The sequence below is a fragment of the Protopterus annectens genome, chromosome 11.part0 (genome assembly GCF_019279795.1).
Source record: "Protopterus annectens isolate FY-2018-M chromosome 11.part0, PAN1.0, whole genome shotgun sequence".
NCBI classification, from domain to species: domain Eukaryota; kingdom Metazoa; phylum Chordata; order Ceratodontiformes; family Protopteridae; genus Protopterus; species Protopterus annectens.
This window is the reverse complement of record NC_056745.1, coordinates 387,505,949-387,530,685: the sequence shown is the minus strand read 5'-3', so window position 1 is coordinate 387,530,685 and position 24,737 is coordinate 387,505,949. Positions and strand designations below refer to the sequence as shown.

Sequence of the window (24,737 nt, the reverse complement as noted above, 5' to 3'; positions counted from 1 at the left end):
TTAAATTCACAAAGAGCCTTGGTTTGGAATCTTCATTCCATGAATCTTTAGTCAGAACCCCTGTTCTGACCAATGATGAACCTCTGATTGAGGAACCACCATTCTTACTTGCACTACTCAATGCAACCCCTTTTTATGCAAGTAGACACTGAAATCAGCTTCTTATTAACTAAATGTTCTTCTTTTGGCTTTACCCGGTTAGGAGTCGCCAAAGCGGAACTCAGGTTCGCTAATGACTGGCAGTAGAGTTGTACGGTGCCGAGGTGCCAGCTCGACGCCCAACCTTCAACGAAGCCACACCCATTCATGCATGCCTTTTGGACGTCACTCGACTGTGGGGAGGACATGCAGACTCCACACAGAAGGTGCTCCAGCCGAAAATCGAATGGGAGAACCTCTTGCTGTGAGGCGACTACCGCGGCACCACTGCGGCTTCACAGCTTCTTATTAACTGAATAATAAAGCAAATTTCCTAAGATGATGTGAGCATTTTATAGACATAAGTCACTTTAACTACTTTTAAAGCACAGTACCAACTTCGTACAAGAAAGATCTTAAAACCTTAAGAGCCTCATGTCTATGCCAATATAAAGCAATGTATTTAAAATATGGTGTATTTTTTTTCTTTCTTGTATTATACTGATAACACATTTGGGAGTTAATTTTAAGTTTTATAAAATATGTGACAGAATCTGCACTGTAGAATGGCATTTATAAAATGTGTCTTTTTTGTGTCAGGAAAATGTAAAGTGTAACTCTCTGCAGTTTGTCAGGAAAGACATAATTTCTTGTATTTAATTAGTCATTGTCATGAAGCCAAAAGACCATAAAAATGTAATTACAAAATACACCAAAGTACCAATAAGTTCTGAACTGTAAAAGGAAGTAGTCATTTTTATTTCCTTTTACTTGTATTTGTTAACCATTTAAACTCATCTTGACAGAGCTGTTTGAGCAAGTGACTTGCTCAAAGTCACATAATTAGGCAATGAAGGCTGAGGGAATCAAACCCTGGACTACAAGAAACATCTCATTATCAGCTCCTTAATTCTGTTCACCAGCTGCCAGACATTAGTCATTAGTTTGAAAATCATTAATAGATGTAGGGGAGATTCTTAGTATCAACTTTAATTCTATTGTATGAGGAAAATTATAATTTTGTGGGAAGAAAATTAGCAAGCTTATTTATATATCTCTATCTCTCTCTCTCTCTCTCTATATATATATATATATATATATATATATAGAGGTTCTGGAGTCTATATTAGATGCTCAAAGTTACCGAACTCAACACCATATCACTGAAGTCCAGTAACATCGAACACCTAATAAAAACATCACAAAAAGTAAAAAAAATAGAATTACTTGCTTTCGATGTTCTGCAGTTTTGCTGTTTACGTGTCAACAATGTCAGATTCGACATTGTGAATGTTTGCGATTCTGATATAGACCCGAGGTTCTGTTGTTGGTCAGTTATACAGTTAGTTGGCAGGTATATGAGATCGACTATCCCTGGGTAGGCGATATTCCCTTTTCACAGGGATTGGGCAAACTTAGAGTTAGTATAGATAATTAACAGGGAGTGTGAGGGCCACAACCCCCCAACACATCGGGCGATTTTCTTAATGTTTTTTTTTTTTTTTAAGTAATATTTACATGCACCAGGAAGCACCCTCGGAGCATGTAGGTGCAGGAAGTCAACATTTCTGTTTTCAACATAGAGTGGCCTACCTTCAAGATGTTGATAATTGTGTTAGTCGACCAGCTGAGGAGAAAATCATATATATAGCTATCATAGGGTACTAAGCTAATGGCTCTAGGGCCCTTACAAGCCTAGCCAAGTTTTACTCTTATTTTCATGATCAGCACCTATTGACCCTGTCCAAGAGGGACACAGGTGGAACTTCCAGGGTGAATTTATGGTTACCCATCCAATCGTCCATATTGCATTTGAAGAGGGCCAATGAGGTGCTCTGTTTGACATAAAGTGGGAGTCTGTTCCAAAGGTGTGGTAACCTATGGGAGAGAAATATATCCTGCAAGCAGGCTCTATTAATCTCACATACCAGGTTAAGGTCTTTAGAGCGAGTAACCCGTATACCATTTGACTTATGGAGATGCAGCATTTCCAAAAAAGCAGGGTCAGAGATTGCTTTGTATGCAAGGCAGAGATCACCTCTGAGTAGTCTGTATGAAACAGAATAAAGTGACAGTAATTTCAGACGATCCACATAGGACAGATGCTGAAGGCCTAGAATTGTCCTTGTTAAAAGTTGTTCCCCTCTGTCGGTCGACTAACAGAAATATCAACATCTTGAAGATAGGCCACTCTATGCTGAAAACAGAAATGTTGACTGTATGTATGTATGTATATATATATATATATATATATATATATATATATATATATATATATATATATATATATATATATATATATATATAGATATATATAGATAGATAGATATAGGAGCACTACAAAATCCTGAAACCCAAAATCTTGAGACCAAAGTCTTGAAAGTTCAAAATACTGAAAACTCAAAATACTGAATCTCAGAATACTGAAAAGACACAGGATACCATCACTTACTATATTCCAGCACAGGTACATACAGAAACATATTACCCTTCAATTATAAGATGGGAGGCGAGCCCCCCTGCACCCACCACACCCTCTGCTACTTAAATGTATCAACTCCGAGATTGCACTTCACTACACTAAGTGCAATCTTGAAGTTGATATATTTAAGTAGGAGGGGGCGTGGGGGGTGCAGGTGGGCTTACCTCCCTGCTTATACTTGGAGAAGAGTAATGTGGTTTGTCTTTTATTTGTTTCTGTATGCACTTGTGCTGGTATATAGTAAGTGTTGGTATCCTGTGTATTTTCAGTATTATGAGATACAGTATTTTGAGTTTTCAGTATTTTGAACTTTCACGATTTTGGTCTCAGGATTTTGGGCTTTCAGGATGTTGTAGTGCTCCGATATATATATATATATATATATATATATATATATATATATATATATATATATAAATACACACACACAACACACACACACACACACACACACACACACACACACACACACACACACACACACACACACACAGAAAAATAACCACAGGTAGGGAAGCAGCAAAAAAAACAGCAACCAAGAAAACCACTTCCAAACTGATAACTAGTCCTCGTACACTCACGTGAAACCAACAGACAAGAAAGGTGCTACGATCATTGAACACTCTTCACACACTTTATTATATAAAATAACAAACAGTCAAGCACTTTCGTCAAATAGACTTCCTCAGAACAATGGTTTTCTGAAATCACTCAGCTTTTATACCTTAGATCAATTAATTAATCAATTAATAAACTCATTAAGTTCTAAAAAACACAGTGTTATTAATTTATGTATATAGTTATTTAAATGTTTAAAAAATCATTTGATGACACATGAAAACACATAAAAACACATAAAAAAAGATGAGAATGTGATGCTTAAAAAACTGTAAGGGGTAAAATTCAATAAAATATTATACTTTAAATTATTTTATTTTATTTTGTTAGCTCTGTATCTCAATTCAGGTTTGATACTAATAGCATCATTAATACCTGGGAATTCACTTGCATTGACCATAAGTTGCCACCTAGTTTCTACCCTAAGCAACTTATTGGTCCAATCCCCCCCTCTGGGATCCTTACTAACTATTTCTAGGATACCAAACTTAAAACCATGAGTAGGATTATTTTAATATGTTTGTATAGGGCATTTTTCTCGTCCATTTTCGTAACACTGTAACAGTGTTCGTAAATCCTACGGTTCAACCTTCTTTCTGTTTTTCCAATGTAGAAACATTGGCAAACCGTACAGAGGGAACGCAGAGGCATGACAGTTCCCAAATCCTCCCCACAACCACAGCTTCATACATTCATATATGTTCATGCACACATGCTCACACACACACACACACACACACACACACACACACACACACACACACACACACACACACACACACACACACACACACACACACACACACACACACACACACACACACACACACACACACACACACACACACACACACACACACATGTGACTGTGAGGTGAGCACAATATGTACACATCACAGTAACCTTACCAAATGCAGAAACACTCTTTCCATAATTCTTTAGCAAGAAGATGTGCAGGAACTGTGGCTAGCTGTCTCCATGGGTTTATTAGAAGTTAAGCATTTCACAGGAGAGGCATATAGTAATTAGCCATGTACTCTCCCTGGAATTTCCTTAATAAATTAACATGGCTACTAATGGCTGCTCATGTTAATGAACATGATCAAAAATTCTGTTCATCCATTATGGTAGAAGTAAGTGCCAGGAAGTTAAGAGGACAGACACAGACAGAGACAGAGTCCATGCGCACGTGTGTATGTGTGTATGTGTGGAGCTGCATGAGTGTGTGTGTGTGTGTGTGTGTGTGTGTGTGTGTGTGTGTGTGTGTGTTTATGTGTGTCTGCATATGGGTGAATGGGTGAGTGTGTTTGTTAACATGATCAGGTGGGGGGCTGTATGTGTGTATGTTTGTGTGTGTGTGTGTGTGTGTGTGTGTGTGTGTGTATATGTGTGTGTGTGTGTGTGTGTGTGTGTGTGTGTGTGTGTGTGTGTGTGTGTGTGTGTGTGTGTGTGTGTGTGTGTGAGCATGTGTGCACGAACATATATGAATGTATGAATCTGTGGTGTGTGGGGAGGATTTGGGAACTGTCATGCCTCTGCGTTCCCCTAGACTAACAAGCATATTGTGCAACACTGGAAGGACCACCGGACATAAGCAATAACTCTGAAGATATGGGTCAGGGGAACACAAGATACCAGGGATTACTATAAAGAAACTGGTTAAGGGACCAGTAGATGCCATGGATACATCATTAACACAGACAGGGGATGAGGACCACTAGCCACAAGGAAACAATCTTCAATATCATGCTGTCATGACACTTAAACAACACATAGGATGGGGAACACTAGATTCCAATTGATGACATTTCACTAGCATGCCTTAGTAGGGCTTAAATAATGTGCAGGAGGATGGAGCACTAGCCACCAGGGATAACTATTTACTAACTTGTCTTAGTGGCACTTAAACAATATGTGGGTGGAGGGAACACTGTACACTAGACAAGAAGGATAATTCTTTAAAATTGTGCCTTCATGGCATTTAAAGTCAGAGGAATACTAGACACCAGGGATAACATTGGACTATCATGTCTTAATGGCACTTACAAATGACCTGGGCAGGGAAAAACATTAGACAGAAGGGAGACTCTTCATAGCGTGCCTTAAAGGCACTTCTAAAAACAGTTTGAATTAGGGGAACAATAGATACCAGGGATGATATAAATAGCATGCCTTAAATGCACTAAAAAATTCAAACCTTGCACCCTTGCATTGAGGATATTAATCATCTGTGCCACCACTGGATACCAGGGAAACGTTTAGATCTTACTTAAATCTATAAAAATGATATAAGATGAAAAGGGGTAAAGGTTTTAAACCCTGTACCCTTTACACCTAGAATAGGAGCATTAACCACTAGGTTAACTAATTTTTAAGTGTAGTTAGAGTATTTTTTCATAATATGTATGAAGCTCTAATCTCTGGCATGATTCACCACTTGCAGCAGTTCATGAATTACTAGGAACAGTTCAGGCAAGCTTCAGGAAAAAGCCAGCAGCTAATGCATGTCTCTAAATCACAAAATACAGCATCATAGTAATAGTTATTTTAAAGCAGCCCTTAATGGAAGATCTGTGGCTGTCTCTGAATCCCCAAGATAATATGAAACTTGTGTAAAATTAGCCAGTCTTGCTTTTAAGACCATGGTATCTTCTTCCATGATTTATCTGTATCTATTTTATTTTAGGATCTTAGTATAGTAAAGTCCAGTACCGTTCAATCTAGAATAAGATTTATTCAGCTATTGTTAATTAAATTCTTTTTTAAATATTCTGTGTAACTGATTATTATTTCCTGTGCTTTGTGCATTCTTTACTTCTGTATGTGTAATCTGTATCAGCATTGCTTTGACTTTGTTGTTTAAGCAAAGGTTTTAGTTATTCATTTTAATATCATGAGGCTGAGCATATATTTGTATATTATGACAATTCACTCAACCTGTTACTATTTTGTCATTGCAATCATTTATATTTATATAGCATTTATATTTAGATTTCACTATTAATCAAACATGATACAGTCACTGTTTTGTCTCTAGCCCAATATTTCTAGAGAGATGGCAACATTCCCTTACCAAAATCTGACTTCAGACCAGTGACAAGTGGAGTACCACAGGGTTCAGTCCTGGGTTATCTCCTGTTTGGTATCTACTTCACAGAAGTACAGGCTAACACAGAAGGTCTTTGGCTAATGAAGTTCGCAGATGACTGCAAACTAGGAGCCATAATCCAAACTCCTAACGATGTGGACATCCTACAAAAGGGCCTCCCTGATGGTGTCAAAGCCATGACCTCAAGCTCAATGCCAAAAAGTGCATTGTCATCCCTTTTGGTAAAAACTCCGTACCCATGAAATACTACATAGGCGGTAGTCTACTTAATACTGAAAGTGTGATAAGATACCTTGGGACACAGGTGTACAGTAGTCTCTCCTTTGATAATCACATCACCACATAGTCAGGAAATCCTTCTACTTGGCACACCTCATCACAAAAGGTTTCTCATCCAGGAAAAAAGAGGTGATTGTTCCCCTCTACTCATCACTCATTAGACCCATTATAGAGTACAACACCCCTTTTGGTATGTACCTCACAAGACATCTACAACAACTAGAAAGGCCACAGAAATACCTCACAGAGAGGATTACTGGCCTCAAACAGATGCCCTACGCAGACCGTCTCAAAAAACTCCAGCTTTACTCAGTTGCTTATCGCCTACTCAGAGGCAATCTCAGCCTAACATACAAAGCTATGTCAAAGCCAGAGCTGTTGGACATGCTCCACTTAAAGAAATCCCAATCCCTCCAAGCTACATGCTCTAGGGACCTAAACTTTGTCATCACAATAAACAAAACATGCTGGAGGGATAGATTCCTGTCCCAGAGACTTCCCATACTCTGGAACAAACTACCTATCTATAAAAGCAAATAAAATACAAAGCTCCTCATTAGCACTCTTCAAGAAAAATCTTGATGATTGGATGGGAGATAGGAAATTCACCCCGGGGATCACTTTTGTGGCTCTGCTCAAAAAGGGCACAGGAAAATAATTTTCTTGGGTGGCGAAAGCCAGAGTACCTTTTTAGCTAGGCTTATATAGGCCCTAGGGCCAATAGCCTAGTACCTACCTATGAACCTATGAAAATGACAGCTTGGAGTAATTGGAGAATTCTGACATCCATTCTTGAGAATTGTGTGTGTGTGTGTGTGTGTGTGTGTGTGTGTGTGTGTGTGTGTGTGTGTGTGTGTGTGTGTGTGTGTGTGTGTGTGTGTGTGTGTACACAAGTGTTCAAGGTCAAGCATTTGCGTAAAAATAATAATCTGTTTGAAGAGCAGTTATCATGGATAATGGGCACTGCAAGACATTGTGGTTCATGAAGAGCAGTGAGAAATGGGCCTGGTGTAATAAACCATAGACTCAACTCCGTAAATGTTCAGTGTGCACTCCTAGTATGGGTGCAGGTGTTGGAAGCCCATACTCAGGGCAGTAGTGCATATTCCCTTAATGCTCTTTGAGTCAGATTGTGTTTGGTGAATTGGTTATTGAAGGTGGTTTGTGTCCATTTTTTTCCTTTTATTTTAACTTGTTTGGTTCCAGTAGTGTGACTCAAGAGATAATCCCCTTGCTGCCATCAGACTTATTTGGACAAGTGAAGTAGATCCAAGGACCATAGCTCCCATACCTCACATACTCAGTATACACTGGTTGTCAGTGGTGGGACTCAAAAGCCTCCAGTGCCAGGCTGGTTCTTCTCACTTGTAACAAGTTGTAAGGATATAATAGAGAAATTGAAATTATGCAGTCTAAAGCAGTCGTGTTACCAAATGTATGTGTATACCCATGCAGCTACAAGATAAAATATACAGAGGTTTAGTTTTGCTCAGCAGTTATTTTATTTTTTATTCTGTTTAGTGTAAGAACAGGTAGAAATGAGCACTCATGATAAGTATGCCAAAATGTAAGTATCTCTGCTTACTAAGTAGTACAAAGTAAAAGGAATTCAGAATGGCAATATGTCCAAGATAGGGATGGTGGTAGCTTTGCACACAGCCAGAACACAGTTTAGGGCAGCCTATTAGTTGCTACTTGTATAATGGAAACAGAGAAAGGGCAAACAGTTTGACCCCATGATAATCTCAAAATTAAACTGGAATTATAGAGATTGGCACTGGAGGTGAAGCATTTGGAACTCAAGACAGCTGAACAAATAAAACCACTCAAGGTACCAAGAGAGCAGGCAAAAGCTAACAAGAGAGAGAAAAACTTCTCCAGCAGGGTAGAGAAATGATTATATGTTACTAGGGGCACATGAGTCATGGGGAGGGGAAAATAAGCCCTAGGTGCCTAGGTTAGTAAAAATGTTTCCCTCAATATAAAGACAGAGAGAGAGAGAGAGAGAGAGAGAGAGAGATGATCTTTTATTGGTTTATAAGGCATCTGAAAGGGAGTGTAATCAATACCAAGTTGACCTAGGGCAGTTATTGTTATAGAGGGATGAGTGAAATTAAGGTCACCACATTTGAAATGCTTCCTAATATTTTGATTGACAGGGAGTATAACAATGCTGAGGAGACAGGAACGAAGGGGGGCAACTATTTATTTAGCAGGTTGCAACTCCATGGGGGATACCTAGCACTACACAGGGGTATAATGTAATTAATGGGTAGAAACAGTACCATGGTGTAGGGGGATAAAGTCCTAACTCTGGGTCACTTGGCCCATTTGTTATTAGCTTATTAGGAATCTGAGGCACTGATAAGGAGGGATTGGTGTTCCCATCCTGGGGGAAGGGTATTCATTGATGATCCTTCCTGTGGGGATGCATGATCCTCAGAAGGGGGTAGACATCATCCATATGTCAATGAATGCAGGGGAGTAGTAGGAAAACAAGAGTAGGTTATCAGCAGCAGATGTATAACTGCCCAGGATGCCCTTAAGATCCATTCTGGCCACAGCTCACTTCAAGAAAGTCCAAGGGAGGAAGGAGGACTGGGTAGATCTGGTGATGTACAGAGGCAGTTAGATGTCCAGAAAAGATGAATCAGTAAGGGCAAGGGAAAATGACACCCTATTGAGGCAACCTAAGCCAACAACATAGATGTTGCAGAAAAATTATTTCTGTCTCTGGTATATGTCCAGGGATTAAATGTTTCAAATGTAATCAAAAGGGCATGTATGGTCTCACTGTCCACTACTGAAGGTAGACAGCAAAGGTATCTGGAGGCAGCAGGCAGGAGCAGCACTGTGAACATGATGGGATGTCTAGAGGCAACTGCTCTACCCACCTACTGTAAAAGTCTGTATTCTTTCCGTGTAGAAGGGAGGGAGGCTATTAACAAGAGGGGCACCGACTCAAACATAAGCACAGTTAAGACTGCAGTAGCCAAACGTAAACAATACTTACCTGGGCAGTCCACTGCAGTAAGAGCCTTGGGAGAAAAACTAGTTCTGGTGCCTTTAACTCAGGTCAAAAGCACCACTTCTGTGTTTACCCGTGCAGTCCTATAATGGCTATCCAACACAGGATTGATGCTGCTAATGCAATTGCAAACAGTCTGTCTAGAAAGGATAGGTGGTAGTGTACCTACAAGTGTGCTCAACTGTCTAAAACTCCATTTCTTGAAATAATGCTTCCAAATTATTTGCCTGAGGACTGTAGGTTGGGTAATTTTGATACCAATTTAAAGAAACATTTAAAATGTGATACATTTTATTCCTTATTTCACACATTTACCCCATTTTACTCCATATTTAAACTTTGTAAACTGTAATAAAATCTTCACTGTGAAAGTACTACTCTCTGCAGTTTATTAGAAAGGATCTAACTGCTTGCATTTAATTAAGTCATAAAAGAGTTTGAAGTCAGAAAGACAAATCGCATAAAAATGCCAATGCAAGACTCTTCAAAGAACCTCTGAGCCCAGAACTGTGAAAGGAATCAGTCATTAGTTTAGGAACAATTAATATATGTATAGGAGGTTATGTTTACTGCAAGTCACTCTACTTTTTGTGAAAGACATTATGTTTCTGTGTGGGAAAGTAATAAGCTAATAAGCTAATATCTATCTATCTAGCTATCTATCTGTTTATTTATATATGTGTGTGTGTGTGTGTGTGTGTGTGTGTGTGTGTGTGTGTGTGTGTGTGTGTGTGTGTGTGTATGTATATAACTAGATAGATATAAAACTCAAATAAAACTCAAACCAGTGCCAAGTCAATAGGTCTTGCTTGGAAAACCATTGTATCCTCATCCATGCACATTTGCTTAAAAATCTTTTTCTGCCTTATTTCAGATCTTAGAACAATAAGGCTGATTACTGTTTAAGCAACAGTGAACTAAATTTATTCAGCTATTATTAGTTAAAGTCCTCTTCAGATATTTTGTCTGTGTAAATGATTATTTTTTCTGTTACTTGGGTATTATTTATATCAGCATGTTTAATCTGAAGCAGCACTGAATTATTTATTTGTGAAGTTGTTTTTATTCATTACTAAGATTTTGTGGATGGGTATTTATTTATGTGCTATTATTTATTAGTTGCGAGAAGATTTAACAATATAGATTTTCAAGCTGTGGCACACATCTCTAAGGCTACATCACTCAGTCCTTTGCTATGTTGTCCCCACTATCATTTATTATAATTTATATCTGGCTAGTAAGCTCATGTGGTACTTTAACAATTACTTTACTTGCCGAAAAATTATTGTGTAGTGGCAATATTACTTTCCAGGATGAAAGCTGTGCGGAATTGGAGAACTCTGCCAGTCTTTGTTCTTAGGAATTTTGTGTGTCGGTGCGTGTGTGTGTGTATGTGTGTGTGTGTGTGTGTGTGTGTGTGTGTGTGTGTGTGTGTGTGTGTGTGTGTGTGTGTGTGCGTGTGTGTGTGTGTGTGTGTGTGTGTGCGTGTGTGCGTGTGTGCGTGTGTGTGTGTGTATACAAGCAAGTGTGTGTAAAAGTAATAATCTGCTTTAACAGCAGTTACCATTGATGAGGGGTACTGGAAAAAACTGTGGTTCAAAGTCAGAGTGGTTAGAAAAAAGCCTGTTTACTAGGCCAAAGATACAGCTCTGAAAGTAGTATGTAGTTTTAGTCTAGGCATGAATGATGGAAGCCCATACCCCACAATGAATATCGCCTTTATGTTTTTGGGTCCAGATTGCACTTGGTGTATTATTTTCGTAAACAGATTTATGGACATTTTTCTTTTCTTTGACCTATTGGTACCAATGATGTGGATTGAGAGGGCATTATCTGTTAGCCATCAGACCTCCTTGAAGCAAAGGAGCACATCCGAGGACTATGGTTCATTTCTTTCACATACACAGGTTCTACCCTAGTTGGCAGTGGTAGGTTTTGTACTCTTCCAGTGCCAGTCTGATCTTACTCTTCTTATTGATAATAAATTAAATGTAATAAATATTTTGTGTAAAAGAACAGGTATTAGAAATCTTAGAAGTGCTAAAGAAGTAAAATATATTGTATCATAAATGGTTATATAGCTAAAAGCAACACATCTAGGCAGAGAAAAGCTTATTAAATTCCATTTCTTAACATCATTTTTTGGAAGAAATGAAAAAGCTCAAACTATGTATGAACAGAATAAGGTACTGCTCACATCCACCAAAACACCACTTGGACAGATAGTTTTAAAGGCAGCTTCTTTCATATATGGTATACTCTCATATGGTATTGTATAATACAAAGCCACACATTTCAGGCAACATTTTTTAATTGTTTGCATTTGCTACTAGAATGATGATTGCCATAAGAATGAAGGTTTTTGCAGGCTGTTATTGTACTAGCTTGGTGTGCAAGAGCAGATTGTCAAACACAGGGTGAAAGCCAATAGTACAGAAGAGTATGTAGCGCTGATGGCTGGAAGAAAGGAGAAAATGTATGGGAGGACAGTATTATATAAAATTATGTAACTCCTAACAGTCTCCTTACCTCTCCCTCAGTGGCAATAATGACCTTGGAATTAGACTAAATATAAACAAGGGAGTGGGAGCATGGGCACCACATGCGTAGTATCAGTGCTTTATCCAACCATGTGTGTTTGTTTGCTTATACATATGTAATGTGCTGAAAAAGTCAGACTGCTGAGCTCTTCCAATAATAAGACTCACAGAAACTCTTTCATTTTATTATGTTTCATTGGAACAGTACTTGATATGGAGTACGTGGCTCTTCTAGATGTGGTTGTGTAAAATGAATTAGGTTTATGATCCACTGCTCGCTGATGCTTTGTTTGTATATTAGCTGAATATTAACTGATGTCATTTGTACATAGTTGATTCCCTTTGTGCATTTTAGTTGATTTTCTTTGTCCACATTAGCTGCTATCTTAGTATATATCAGCTATATGACTTTGTGCATATTAGTGATGAGTTTTGTGTGTATTAGGCATAAGCTGATTAGTTTCTACATATTTTTTCAATTATTTTTATTAAAACAAAATCACAAAGAACACTGCTATCCACAACTATATGCATCAATGACATTTATAAACGACAACAAAACATTCCATTGTGATTAAACCAGAGTTGTGGATCTCTGTCAGCCTTTGTTCATTGCAAATTATGTGTTTGTATGTGTGTGTGTGTGTGTGTGTGTGTGTGTGTGTGTGTGTGTGTGTGTGTGTGTGTGTGTGTGCACTTGTGGGTGTTTATACATATACAAAAATAACAGGATCCGATGCTTTCATTGCTCCTTCTACCATATTTCCTACCATCTTTTCCTTCCCCTTTTATGCTGTGACATTTTTGGTATGGTACTGAGTTATTTTATAGAACCCCAATGTTGTAGGACTCCTTCACTTTGCACAACTCCCTTGATATTCTCATTTTCTTAACCCTACTTACTTGAGCACAGAGCACCCAATGATATGTTCTTGTATTATTCTTCATAATATCTGCCACTTTCTATACAACATTACCCTCCGAGCATTAGCAAAATAACTCCAGAGCCCCAAGCATAAGTAAAATCACATTCCCAGAAGACAACCATCTGTAATATCCCCCCATCCCAAACAACAAAACATCTAATCCCTTGGAAATTTTTTCTCAAAGATCTTCTCCCATTCCTCAATAACCTCAGTCTAGCATCCTTTTATATCCTCAAATTCCCAAAACATATGAACTTGTCATTCCTCCTTTGCATCACACTTCCAACATTTACTCTCAACTAAATACCAGGAGCTGGACAGATACAATGGAGTCCTAAACCACTTATTTAACCATCTCAAATGATGGTCACAATCCCCATTCAAGCCCTTTAATTGCTTACATGTTCTGACTGCCATTTCCCAGTCTGCTTTACAGAGTCTTATACTTTCCTCCTCTTTACACTTTCTATATCTCCATATCCTTCTTATAGAGATGGTTGACTAGTAGTTTATATATCTTTTCACAAGTCACCCTTCTGTTCTCCACGAGCAAATCATTAATGGACTTCCATGTATCCCTGCCTCTACTTCAAATATCACTCCCACAGTATTTCATGGTTTAAGCTAAGTCTTAACTGCTTGCTTTAACTGTTCAAACTGTAACCACATCCTGTCCAGCAACTGAAACTTATTCTCAGAATCTCTCCAATCTGTAATAATGCACTTCCTAGAATTACCATTTGAAAAATGATGCTCAACCACTTAAATACCTTTGCACCACTAAGCTAGAAGCTAAACCAATTAACCTAGATGGAATCCACTAAATGTAAAAAATCCAATCAAGATAAACTGTCCCAAGGTATACTTCATCACTCAAACAAATGCTGAGCACTGAAGACAGTAATGCTATGGTAATACTAATATAGATCACTCAGATCTAAGGACACATCTCTTGCCCGAGTCCATAGACCAAACAGTAAACATGGTGAAGCAGCATATTCCTCATATGTGTCCAGATGTTGGAATACTCTCCCACAAGACCAAAGACAAATTGTAAATCCAAAATACTTCAAAGCAAACCTTGGGACCAACCTCTTGTATTCAAAACTATGCTCCTTCCACTCTTTTCTGGGTAAAAATTATCATACAGTTATACATTTATTCTCTAGTCATAATTTCCTTTTGGTTTTCTTCCATAAACTAAGCTTCTGAGTTTTCATCAGAAGACCAATAGCTTAGTCACACCAGGACATTCTTACCAAATAATCTGCTATCTAGTGGTAATGCCCTACACATATTCTATTGCACCTATCTTTTAACCTAACAGAAGTGTTTAACATTAACACTGCTGCTTAGTAAAACTGAAATGTAACTCTAAGGAATATAATGATATCAAGGATCTATTTCTTTTTTGATTATTTTCTTTCTATACTATTTTTTGTATGTGTATGTGATATTTAACATTTACCATTTTGCATTTTATTGTATTATATTGTACAACATCTTCTAAGCTTTATTAACTATGAAGGTTTTCTCACTGGGCCTCAGCAGAAAAGGGGCTTGCCATGACCCAGTCAGGTTTTTCAAGTAAATAAATAAATAAGTGAATGAATGAATGAATGAATGAATGAATGAATGAATGAATGAATTAATGAATGAATGAATAGATAGGAATTCAGACTGCTACTGATTACAAATTGCAGTCTAGTGTATTAATAATAAGGTCATACCCTAAAAATATAATACTGCAGTCATGTGCTGCATTTAATAAATTAGAATCAGAAGTAACATTTCGTAGGCATATCCCACACCTCAAATGTATCTGCAATCCTTCATCAGAACAGCGTAATAAATTCCACGTCCTCTGTTTGTATTGTAAATAGTTTTATTTGCACAGCAGAAACAAACTAATGTATATGTCATGACTTGTGAAATGTCGTGCCCTGCATTCACATTTATTATACATAAACTCATGCTCACTGCTGAAAGCACTTATTTAGACCACAGAAATATTTACGATGCCATCACAGTTTCTAAGAAAATGAAGCTTTTCATAATTCATATCAAGGACAGCTAAAAAATGTTGTGTGTGCACATTTCATCCAGTTACCATGCTGCTATTTAAACATTTTCCCTGCATTCAGAAGGTCAGGTCAGTAGTTATACTGTATAGCCTACAAGACTCTCTTTTTAATCAGACTAGTCCCAGTTCTTAATTGCACGACACACAGCTAACAGCATATTAGCTGATGTCTTTATGCATATTAGTTGAGGCCTTTGTGTGAATTTGCTGACGTTGTTGCCCTTATTAGCCTATGTGTTTGTATATATTAAATTTGTTTTGTGCAGATCAGCTGATTTTGTGTAAATTAACTGGTGAGTGTGTAAGCCAATATTTTTATGTATATTAACTGATATCTTTTTGCATATTACCTGATGTACTTTGTAGGTATTAATGTCTTTTTACTTGATGCCTTTCTGCATAATATTTGATGTCCTTGTGCATTTTAGCTGACTCTCCTGCGCATATTAGCTGAAGCCATTTATGCATATTATCGGAAACCTTTTTTGTATTGGCTGATGAACTTTCTATATATTAGCTGGTGCCTTTGTGCTAATGCTTCGTTTATATTAGCACTCTGGCTCCAGTATTTTTTTTCTCCATACAGGTATGTTAATGAAGCTTACTTGTTACACAAGGTGAAGCATTTCCAGTTTTACTGATACTTTTCGGACGTCTTTTTTCTCCAAGTATTTTCGTTTGCCTTTTGGCTTTGTATATGAGCCTGTTGAAAAATATAGTCAGAAGAGCAGTGATGCATGAGCCAATGAAAACACACAATGTTATGGACTAGTTTTTCTTTGAAGCAACATACCCAGTATTTATTTATATACGTTTTTAGGCTCTGTCTTGTAATAGCTGGCATACATAATAACAAACTGTGTTAACTGCAGTCTCTGTACCACAGATCATTTTCTAACCTTTCCTTTTGTATGATTATTTATCTTCCAGCTCAGGTTCTGATTATTTATTTTCCAGCTCAGGTTCTGCTTGGAAAAGACTGTATGTTTTTATCATTAACAGCAACCAAGTATTTTTTTGCAGTATTAAATGGACAGAAATAATTACAAATGAAAGTATTAATATTGCCACTGAGAGCTTATTTACATGTTGTCTCTGTCAAAATCAATGACTAACTGCCATATAATAATGATATATTGAAGTAATATTTTATTTGTCTCTGAGAACTACTTGCTGTACCTTTGAAGAATTGCCACCAACCCTTTTCCATACTCTTGTATCTAATTCACTGATGTTCTTCCTATGTGTAAAGTTTTTTCCTTTTCTAACATTTACTGTTCTCTCCTCCTGATGCAGTGGAATGTAATCTATATGAAATCTAGTATGGAGTATGGTTTGTTGAATGACTCAAGTAGCCCCTTCCCCAGTAAGTCACACATTTCATGGTTATATGACTTGAGATTATGGAAATCCTTCAGTGTGGATCTCAGAAATGTCTTCATGTTTTTTGCCATTTGTCTGGTAGTAGTATACAATTGATGAAGTCGTCAAACAAAGCAGATCCAAAGAAAAGTCCATCTCAATGCTTTTAAGTAAGTTTAAATGATGTGACTTCTCACAAACAGTGCTATAAAAGGACAGGACATTACTGAGTTTAGCTGTTATCTTCTTGCTTTTAGATTGAAAGGAAGATGAAGGAAGCTGGTAACAACCACTTGCTGACAAAGATCTCCTACCCAGGTGCTGGACATATAATAGAGCCTCCATTTTTCCCACTAAACAAATCATCCAAAATTCAAATACCCACTATGAAAACCAAATGTAAGCCTAATCTTTCTTATACACTCATTGATGAAAATGCTTATCTTTGTACATATATAAAACTAAGGGCATATGTTCACAGTCATGTTTTGATTTGATTTCTTGAGGGACTGGGATATGCTTGAGCTGACCTTAGTATATTGACATTTCTGCTGTCTATGGGTGACTTAAAGATTGAGTTTAAATGCATGAAGCACACTTTTATTTTAACTCAGAAAAATGCATACAAAATGCATACATCCTTATGCATGTGAACACTTTTTATATAAAAACAAGTTTGCTTTGCAGCATTTTTAGAAAAAAAAGTTTTAAAATTTGGTTGCGAACATGGAAGACTAAACATACAATACTGTATTCATGGCATTAATATTAATGGGGCAGAAGAAGCTTATGTCACTTTGGTTTCCAGCTCTAATTATACTGAATTAGAATTGGTAAGTAGCTGTGATTCAGTTATGCAATCAGCAAACTGCTAAATTAACCATTTATAAACTGCTCCTGCCCACCCATTAATATTAATGCTGTAAATATGGCTGTGTGCATGTTGCAATATAGATAATCTCAGGTTTTACACAGTAACAACTGATCATTTCCATTATAGTTTTGTGTGTAGTTTACCTTTGTCCGTTGGAGTTTATTTTGTCTTAAAACAGTTTATAGATGAAAAGGGCCCTCTTAAAACAGTTAATAGATGAAAAGGGTCCTCTTTCCTGCCCAGAATAAATAAATAAATTCCAAATGTGACAAAAGGACATCTAAGTTGCTCCTGAACTTCACCCATATATCCTTAATTTGGGCACTCTCTCAAAATAAGTGGAGCAGGGTCACATCTAAATGACACATTTTAGCTGGCATATAATGTATATTATTTATGCTTGAATGCAACAGTGTCTTACACATCTCTAAGCATATCCAGTTAATTGTCTGTCCTGTATGTTACCATCCTTGGCTTCCCTGGCTGAAAACAAATCATGGATGAAACGTACATATTCTGGTTATTAGACTTTTAATTTCCATAGTCCCATCAACCTCATCCACCAAGGAGGTTCTTCTCTCCTATCAAGCAGGTAACAGAAAACCAAACTGCTTTGTATTGGCATAACTTGTAAGTGATCCCTTAATTCTCACCTTTAATTAAGGAGTAGCAGTACCATTGTTAAATAGTTCCAATATTCTCAGAGCTTCTAAACCCCAGGCATATTCTCCTATTATGGTTTTAACATACATAATAATTAAGATTATCTGACCGTAACTGAGTTCTGTATCCCACCAGGACTCTCTTTTTAATGGTGATAACAGCTTCCATTAAGGCTTAGCAAGCTGCCTTGTCACATAGCATGCAATCAGTCCTCCTTACTTGAACAGACTACAGAATAACATATTGCTGTATGTCCTAAAGGATGTATGTACCATTGGGAATAACAACCTTGGGAATATGGTAGTGTAACTGGACTCCTTTATTGCTATCTACTAAACACCTGCTGCTCCTATCAATATATATATATATATATATATATATATATATATATATATATATATATATATATATATATATATGCATATTTATACCCAGATTAACTGCCTTAAACACAGCACCACATTATCCAGTTTACATTCTGATGCCTTCTGTGTTTTCTAGATTCTCAGGCATTAAAGATGGAGTTCAACCAATTTCAATTATATCTGCGATTTCAAGAAGATCAGCAGAAATTTCTCAGCTGCATTACCTGCAGTTTCCTCACACTGATTCTATAGTTTGATGTCTACCCAAACCTGCTCAGAAGCCAAAGGATACAGGCAAAGCTGATTTTGATAGTATGATATAAATACAGTATGAAAACAAGTATATACAATTTAGAATGCAAAGAATGTTGAGGATACATAGTAAGGATTTGCAGTATATACAGAGTATGGTGTGTTGATATGCTGTTTATACATTATAGATAGTTCACTTAAAACTAGTATGCAGGGAACTTACAGTACATTAGGATTATGGTATTGATGTACTGAATATGCCAAGTACAGGTAATTCATATTCCTTCTTAATGACACTGGGATTGTATGTGTGGTCTAAAGCAGGAATGTTTTCAGTGTAATAAATAGGCAAGAGGGAATACATTGAGGAAGAGGTTAAAAAACAAAGAGAAAACAGGTGACAGATTTATTCAGAACTGCTAGACTCTCATGAGACATTGAAGGATAAGAAATGAATACCTGCGGGCAATTCTCAAACCTTGATGCAATTTTTCAGTTGTAACCATAGTTTGCCTGCTGTGGACCATTACCATTCAAGTGGTCCTTCGCCCTACCCACATTTATTAAGATGTTAAGGTCTGAAGCCAAGAACAATATGCAAAATCTCCTCCCAAAGGTATTTGCTCTTATAGTCTGGTCTTAACCTAGAAATCCAGATTTTCCTTCCAGAGCTGTTCAGGCTGATTTATAGTTTTGCATTCATGTCCTCTGTTTTGGAGAAAAACAATTATCACCAGCACATTTTTTCTTAATTTTGTTTTCATTTCTGTCCCCCTTTTATTAAAAGCATCATGTATAACCATATACAACATTTAAATAGCCCTCTTCATTATCTGGCACTCTGTAACTTCTGTCTGTGGTGCCCACTGATGTCACCACCCAACTTTGTTCTGATTGGGGTGCTGTTGTACCCTCACTCACTGTTTGATTCTGCAACTAGATAGAGAGCTACTTAGATTGCTAGCTCAGAAATACTTGTGAATAGTCCTAAAGCCCATCTCAGGCTCTACCCTGCCTTGTAACACTTGTTAGGATTTTACCTTGTGGCTACAAGGGTGCATACACTTTTTGGTGAAAGACTGTCTTACATGCTATGAAAATCTGGTTTATCTTGTTTTAATTTCTCCAAGTATTTTGGGTTTCTAGTACCATGATAGGAACAAACCCTATTCCTAAGTCAAAGTATAATTAAAGTTCATGAAATTAGTATTGTTTCAGTCTTTGAAGTTAGCCAAACGTGGTCTTTGCAGCACCTACACTGCACCTAGAATTGATCCTTCTGTAGCTCATATGGATTTATGTGTATCAGTGACATATCTAAATATGGCTGTAAATTCTTTTTGAGACCCATTCCTCCTACTACTATTGGAACTGTCTAGCTATCCTTCTTCCACATTGCTTCATGTCTGCCTGTAAATCCTGATATTTTATGACTTTGTATCTCTCTGTACATAAGACACTGTAGTCTTTGGGTGTAGCAATTTCAATGATCAATGCTACTTTTGCCTTCTTTTCATGCACTGCTATCTGGTTTACTCATATCTATGTTCTGAACGTTCAGTAATGGGTGATCCCATGTGATATAAACTTCATCATTCTCTATAATGCTTTGTGGGTCATGTTTCCAGTGCTTCTCAGTTACTTAAATTTGTAATGTTTGCACAATCCCTAATGCATCAGTCTTGCCACATTGTTATGTCTTTCAGTAAACAGGCCCTCTGCCATGAGTGTAGCACACCCAGCAACATGATGTGTGACTCTTTTTCAGTTCTGTCTTACAGAACCTGGATTTGTCTGTTTCTCCCACAGGTTTCAATGGACTTTGTTAACCAATGAGTATGTAGTCCTCTAACCTGGACCACCAATATTAACCTTTTGTCTTTTGGTTTAAATTCACATCTCCTTAACCATTCATGTGTTAGATCCTGATTGACATGAGGTTGTTTCAGGAGTTTTCTATACTTGCAGCTACATTGTTGCTTTTGCCACATCTCTTGTCTTCTGATCTGATCCTTCTTCTTATATTCCTTCTTTTCTTTTTTTGCCACATTCAAACAAAATATGTCAGGAACAAGGTACATGTATTAAATCCCACCTTGCCATTACCAAATAATGTGAGATATGGATGTGGTTTGAAAACAGACATTGCCACAATGACTTTGTGTTATTTATGTAAGGGGTAACTAGCATTAGGCGCTTATGTATATATGTACAGTGGATATAAAATGTGTACATGTCCCTTTTAAAATGCCAGGATTTTGTGATATAAAAAATGAGACCACAATAAATCATTTCAAAACGTTTCCCACCTTTAATGTGACCTATAACATGTACAATTCATTTGAAAAATAAACAAATCTGTTAGGGGAAAAATATAAAAAATAAAAAAATGTACAATAAGCTGGTTGCATAAGTGTGCACACCCTTAAACTTATACTGTGTTGAAGCACCTTTTGATTTAATTACAACATTCAGTCTTCTTGGTTAGGAGTTTATCAGCATGGCACATCTTGACTTGGCAATATTTGCCCACTCTTCCTTGCAAAAGCACTCCAAATCTGTCAGATTGCAAGGGCATCTCTTGTGCACAGCCCTTTTCAGGTCACCTCACAGATTTCTATTGGATTTAGGTCTGGATTCTAGCTAGGCCATTCCAAAACTTTAATTTTATTCTAGTGAAGCCTTTCATTTGTTGATTTGGATGTATACTTGGGGTCATTGTCATGATGAAAGGTGAAGTTCCTCTTCATCTTTAGCTTTCTAGCAGATGCCTGAAGGTTTGGGGCCAAAAGTGACTGGTATTTGGAACTGTTCATAATTTCCTCCACCTTGACTAAAGCCCCAGTTCCAGCTGAAGAAAAGAAACCCCAAAGCATGATACTGCCACCACCATGCTTCACCATGGGGATTGTGTTCTTTTGGTGATGCAAAGTGTTGTTTTTGCACCAAATGTACCTTTTGGAATTGTGGCCAAAAAGTCCAACCTTGGTCTCATCAGACCATAACAGATTTTTCCCACATGTTTTTGGGAGACCTGATGTATTGTTTTGCAATTTTTAGCTGACCTGGATGTTTTTCTGTGTAAGAAAAGGCTTCCATCTTGCAACCCTACCCCATAGTCCAGACATATGGAGAATATGGGAGATTGTTGTCACATGTAGTATACAACCAGTACTTGCCAGAAATTCCTGCAGCTCCTTCAGTGTTGCTGTAGGTCTCTTGGCAGCCTCCCAGACTAGTTTTCATCTTGTCCTTTCATCAACTTTGGAGGGACATCCAGTTCTTTGCAATGTCACTGTTGTCCCATATTTTCTCCACTTTTTGATGACTGTTTTCACTGTGTTCCATGGTATATCCAATGCTGTGGAAACTTTTTTGTAGCTTTCTCCTGACTGATACCTTTCGACAATAAGACCCCTTTGATGCTTTGTAAGCTCTCTGCGAACCATGGTTTTTGCTGTAGCAGGCAACTGAGTAAATGTCAGGAAAATCCTACTAGGACAGTTGAACTTTACTTGGGGTTAATCAGAGTCTCTTTAATTGATGGCAGGTGTGTACCCAAGAAGACTGAATGCTGTAATTAAATCAAAAGGTGCTTCAACAAAGTATTAGTTTAATGGTGTGCACACTTATGCAACCAGCTTATTGTACATTTTTTAATTTTTGTATTTTTCCCCTAACAGATTTGTGTGTTTTTCAATTGAATTGTACAGGTTATAGGTCACATTAAAGGTGGGAAAAATTTTGAAATGATTTATTGTGGTCTCATTTTTTATATCATAAAAACCTGGCATTTTAACAGGGGTGTGTACACTTTTTATATCCAACGTGTGTGTGTGTGTGTGTGTGTGTGTGTGTGTGTGTGTGTGTGTGTGTGTGTGTATATATATATATATATATATATATATATATATATATATATATATATATATATATATATATATATATATATATATATATATATATGGGAGCCCTTCATTTGTTTGAACTTTCAAATGTTCGAAACTCATATGGCTGACACCATATGAGCGAACTTTTGAAAGGCCGACATATGATAGCAGAGATCCCGCTACAGTGCGGGACTGGGAGATTCCCCTTTCCTGCACTGTAGTGTGATCTCAGAGTGAGAATATTTAAGAAGCAGGGGATGTGGTGGTGCAGGGAGGCTTGCCTCCCTGCATAACACAGTTTTACTGTGTTTACAGGTTAGGTAAATGGTGCTATTTCAGGATGTCGGTCTATCGGAATGTTGATCATATGGTGTCGGCCATATGAAAGTCAGCATTCTGAACGGTCGACATTCTGAAGTAGATATATATATATATATATATATATATATATATATATATATATATATATATATATATATATATATATGTATTTACACACATAAGCTTTACATCAACAGCTACAGAACAGGGGGTTAATCATTGTCTCCCCAAGATTTTACCAAATGTTAAGCAGTGCTGTCAAGTGCAGTTTTACTAGTAGCAGCCAAGACTTAACCAAACTGTTTTTCATAGATATATTCTCACAATCTTTCCGCAGAGGGGCTACTCTCCAATGACAGTACCCCTCGGCTGTACTATGCTTCTGCCAATTAGATTACTAATCTGACACCAAGGTCTTAGTTACTGAGCAGTTTCCAGTGAATCAACTGATACTGAATTATAACAGATAATAAAGCGCAAATAGAATTTGTCCTTTCTTTTAATGCTACATACCTCTCAGCTGTACATATTTTTTGCAGAATGCTCAGATTTCTGCCTCAAATTATTGGTCTGTTCCTCATAAAATTTATGGTTTACTGGCAAATCACAGAGGATTGAAGTCACTAAATAATGACCAAATAATGACACATATTTGAGTTTCAGACTTCACATCCTTCAGAAAATGCATGCTAACAAAAATCCTGTTATTCTAGCAGCTTTCTAAGTTTATAAGAGCAATATTTAAAATCTGTCCCTAGTTTGGGGCCTTTGCCCCCCAATTATTTTAGGCTTTGTCCATATTTCTTGAGTTAAGAGGTTGAGAGGTATAGCTGTGAGTGCAGGTGAGCGGTGAATCAGTTTACTTGATTACAGTGCACACATCAATTGCAAATTGCAACATGATTTTATGACACAGCATTCCAGCATGCTGAACCCTAGTGGTCATGTTAGGTATGTCTGGAGCTCACACCTTCCTGACTGTAATTCAGATATCATGACAACACATATACAACAAAAAAATCAGCACAGGGAGAAAAACTTAGAAGATAAGCAGATAAATATAAGGGAAAAGTACAAAATAAACAATTTATTGATGACCCAAAAAAGTTTTATAAAGAATTGGGAAACATGGCAAAAGGAATTGAAACACCACCAAAAAAAAGAACTAGATATTTTTTGGAGAAATATCTATGACGATCCTGTATAAAATAACAAAGATGCTGAATAGATAGAAGAAGTAGAAGAAAGAATAAGAAGTTCAAATGTACAGGATATGAAATGGGTTGAAGTAATGGCCAGAGAGACTGAAACAAAGTTAAGAAAATCTCCTAATTGGAAAGCCCCTGGCCCGCCCAGATGCAGTATTTAACTTCTGGCTAAAAGTATTAATATCTTTACATGATGATTTAGCCGTGAATAAGAACTATTTATATGCACACCCTGAACAGATACCAGACTGGTTAACAACAGGAAGACCAATACTCCCATTAAAGAGTAAACCTGCAAGCTACCTTAAAAACTATAGATCAATAACTTGCCTTCTGACAATATATAAACTAAAGACGGGAATTGATGCTGACAGAGTTTATAGTTATTTAGAAGAAAACTGAATAATGGCAATAGAACAAAATGGTAACAAAAGGAAGTCATATGGAATAAAGGATCATTTCTTTTTAAATAAAGTCATAATGGAGAATTGTAAAATGGGGAAGAATTTAAGTATTGCATGAATAGACTACAACAAAGCATTTGACAGCATCCCACATTCATGGATAAAAGAGTGCTTAAAACTGCATAAGGGACACCT

General features: G+C 37.1%; 1 protein-coding gene across 2 annotated transcripts in view; it reads left to right on the top strand.

Moving 5' to 3' along the window:
• LOC122815408 (bile acid-CoA:amino acid N-acyltransferase-like) overlaps positions 1 to 24,737 on the top strand; it is a 533,063-nt gene that overhangs the window by 504,931 nt on the left and 3,395 nt on the right. For both annotated transcript variants that reach the window (XM_044087876.1, XM_044087878.1), the window contains exon 13: positions 16,823 to 16,964. In XM_044087876.1, coding sequence (XP_043943811.1) covers positions 16,823 to 16,964 — 142 coding nt within the window. The remainder of the gene's footprint in view (positions 1 to 16,822; positions 16,965 to 24,737) is intronic.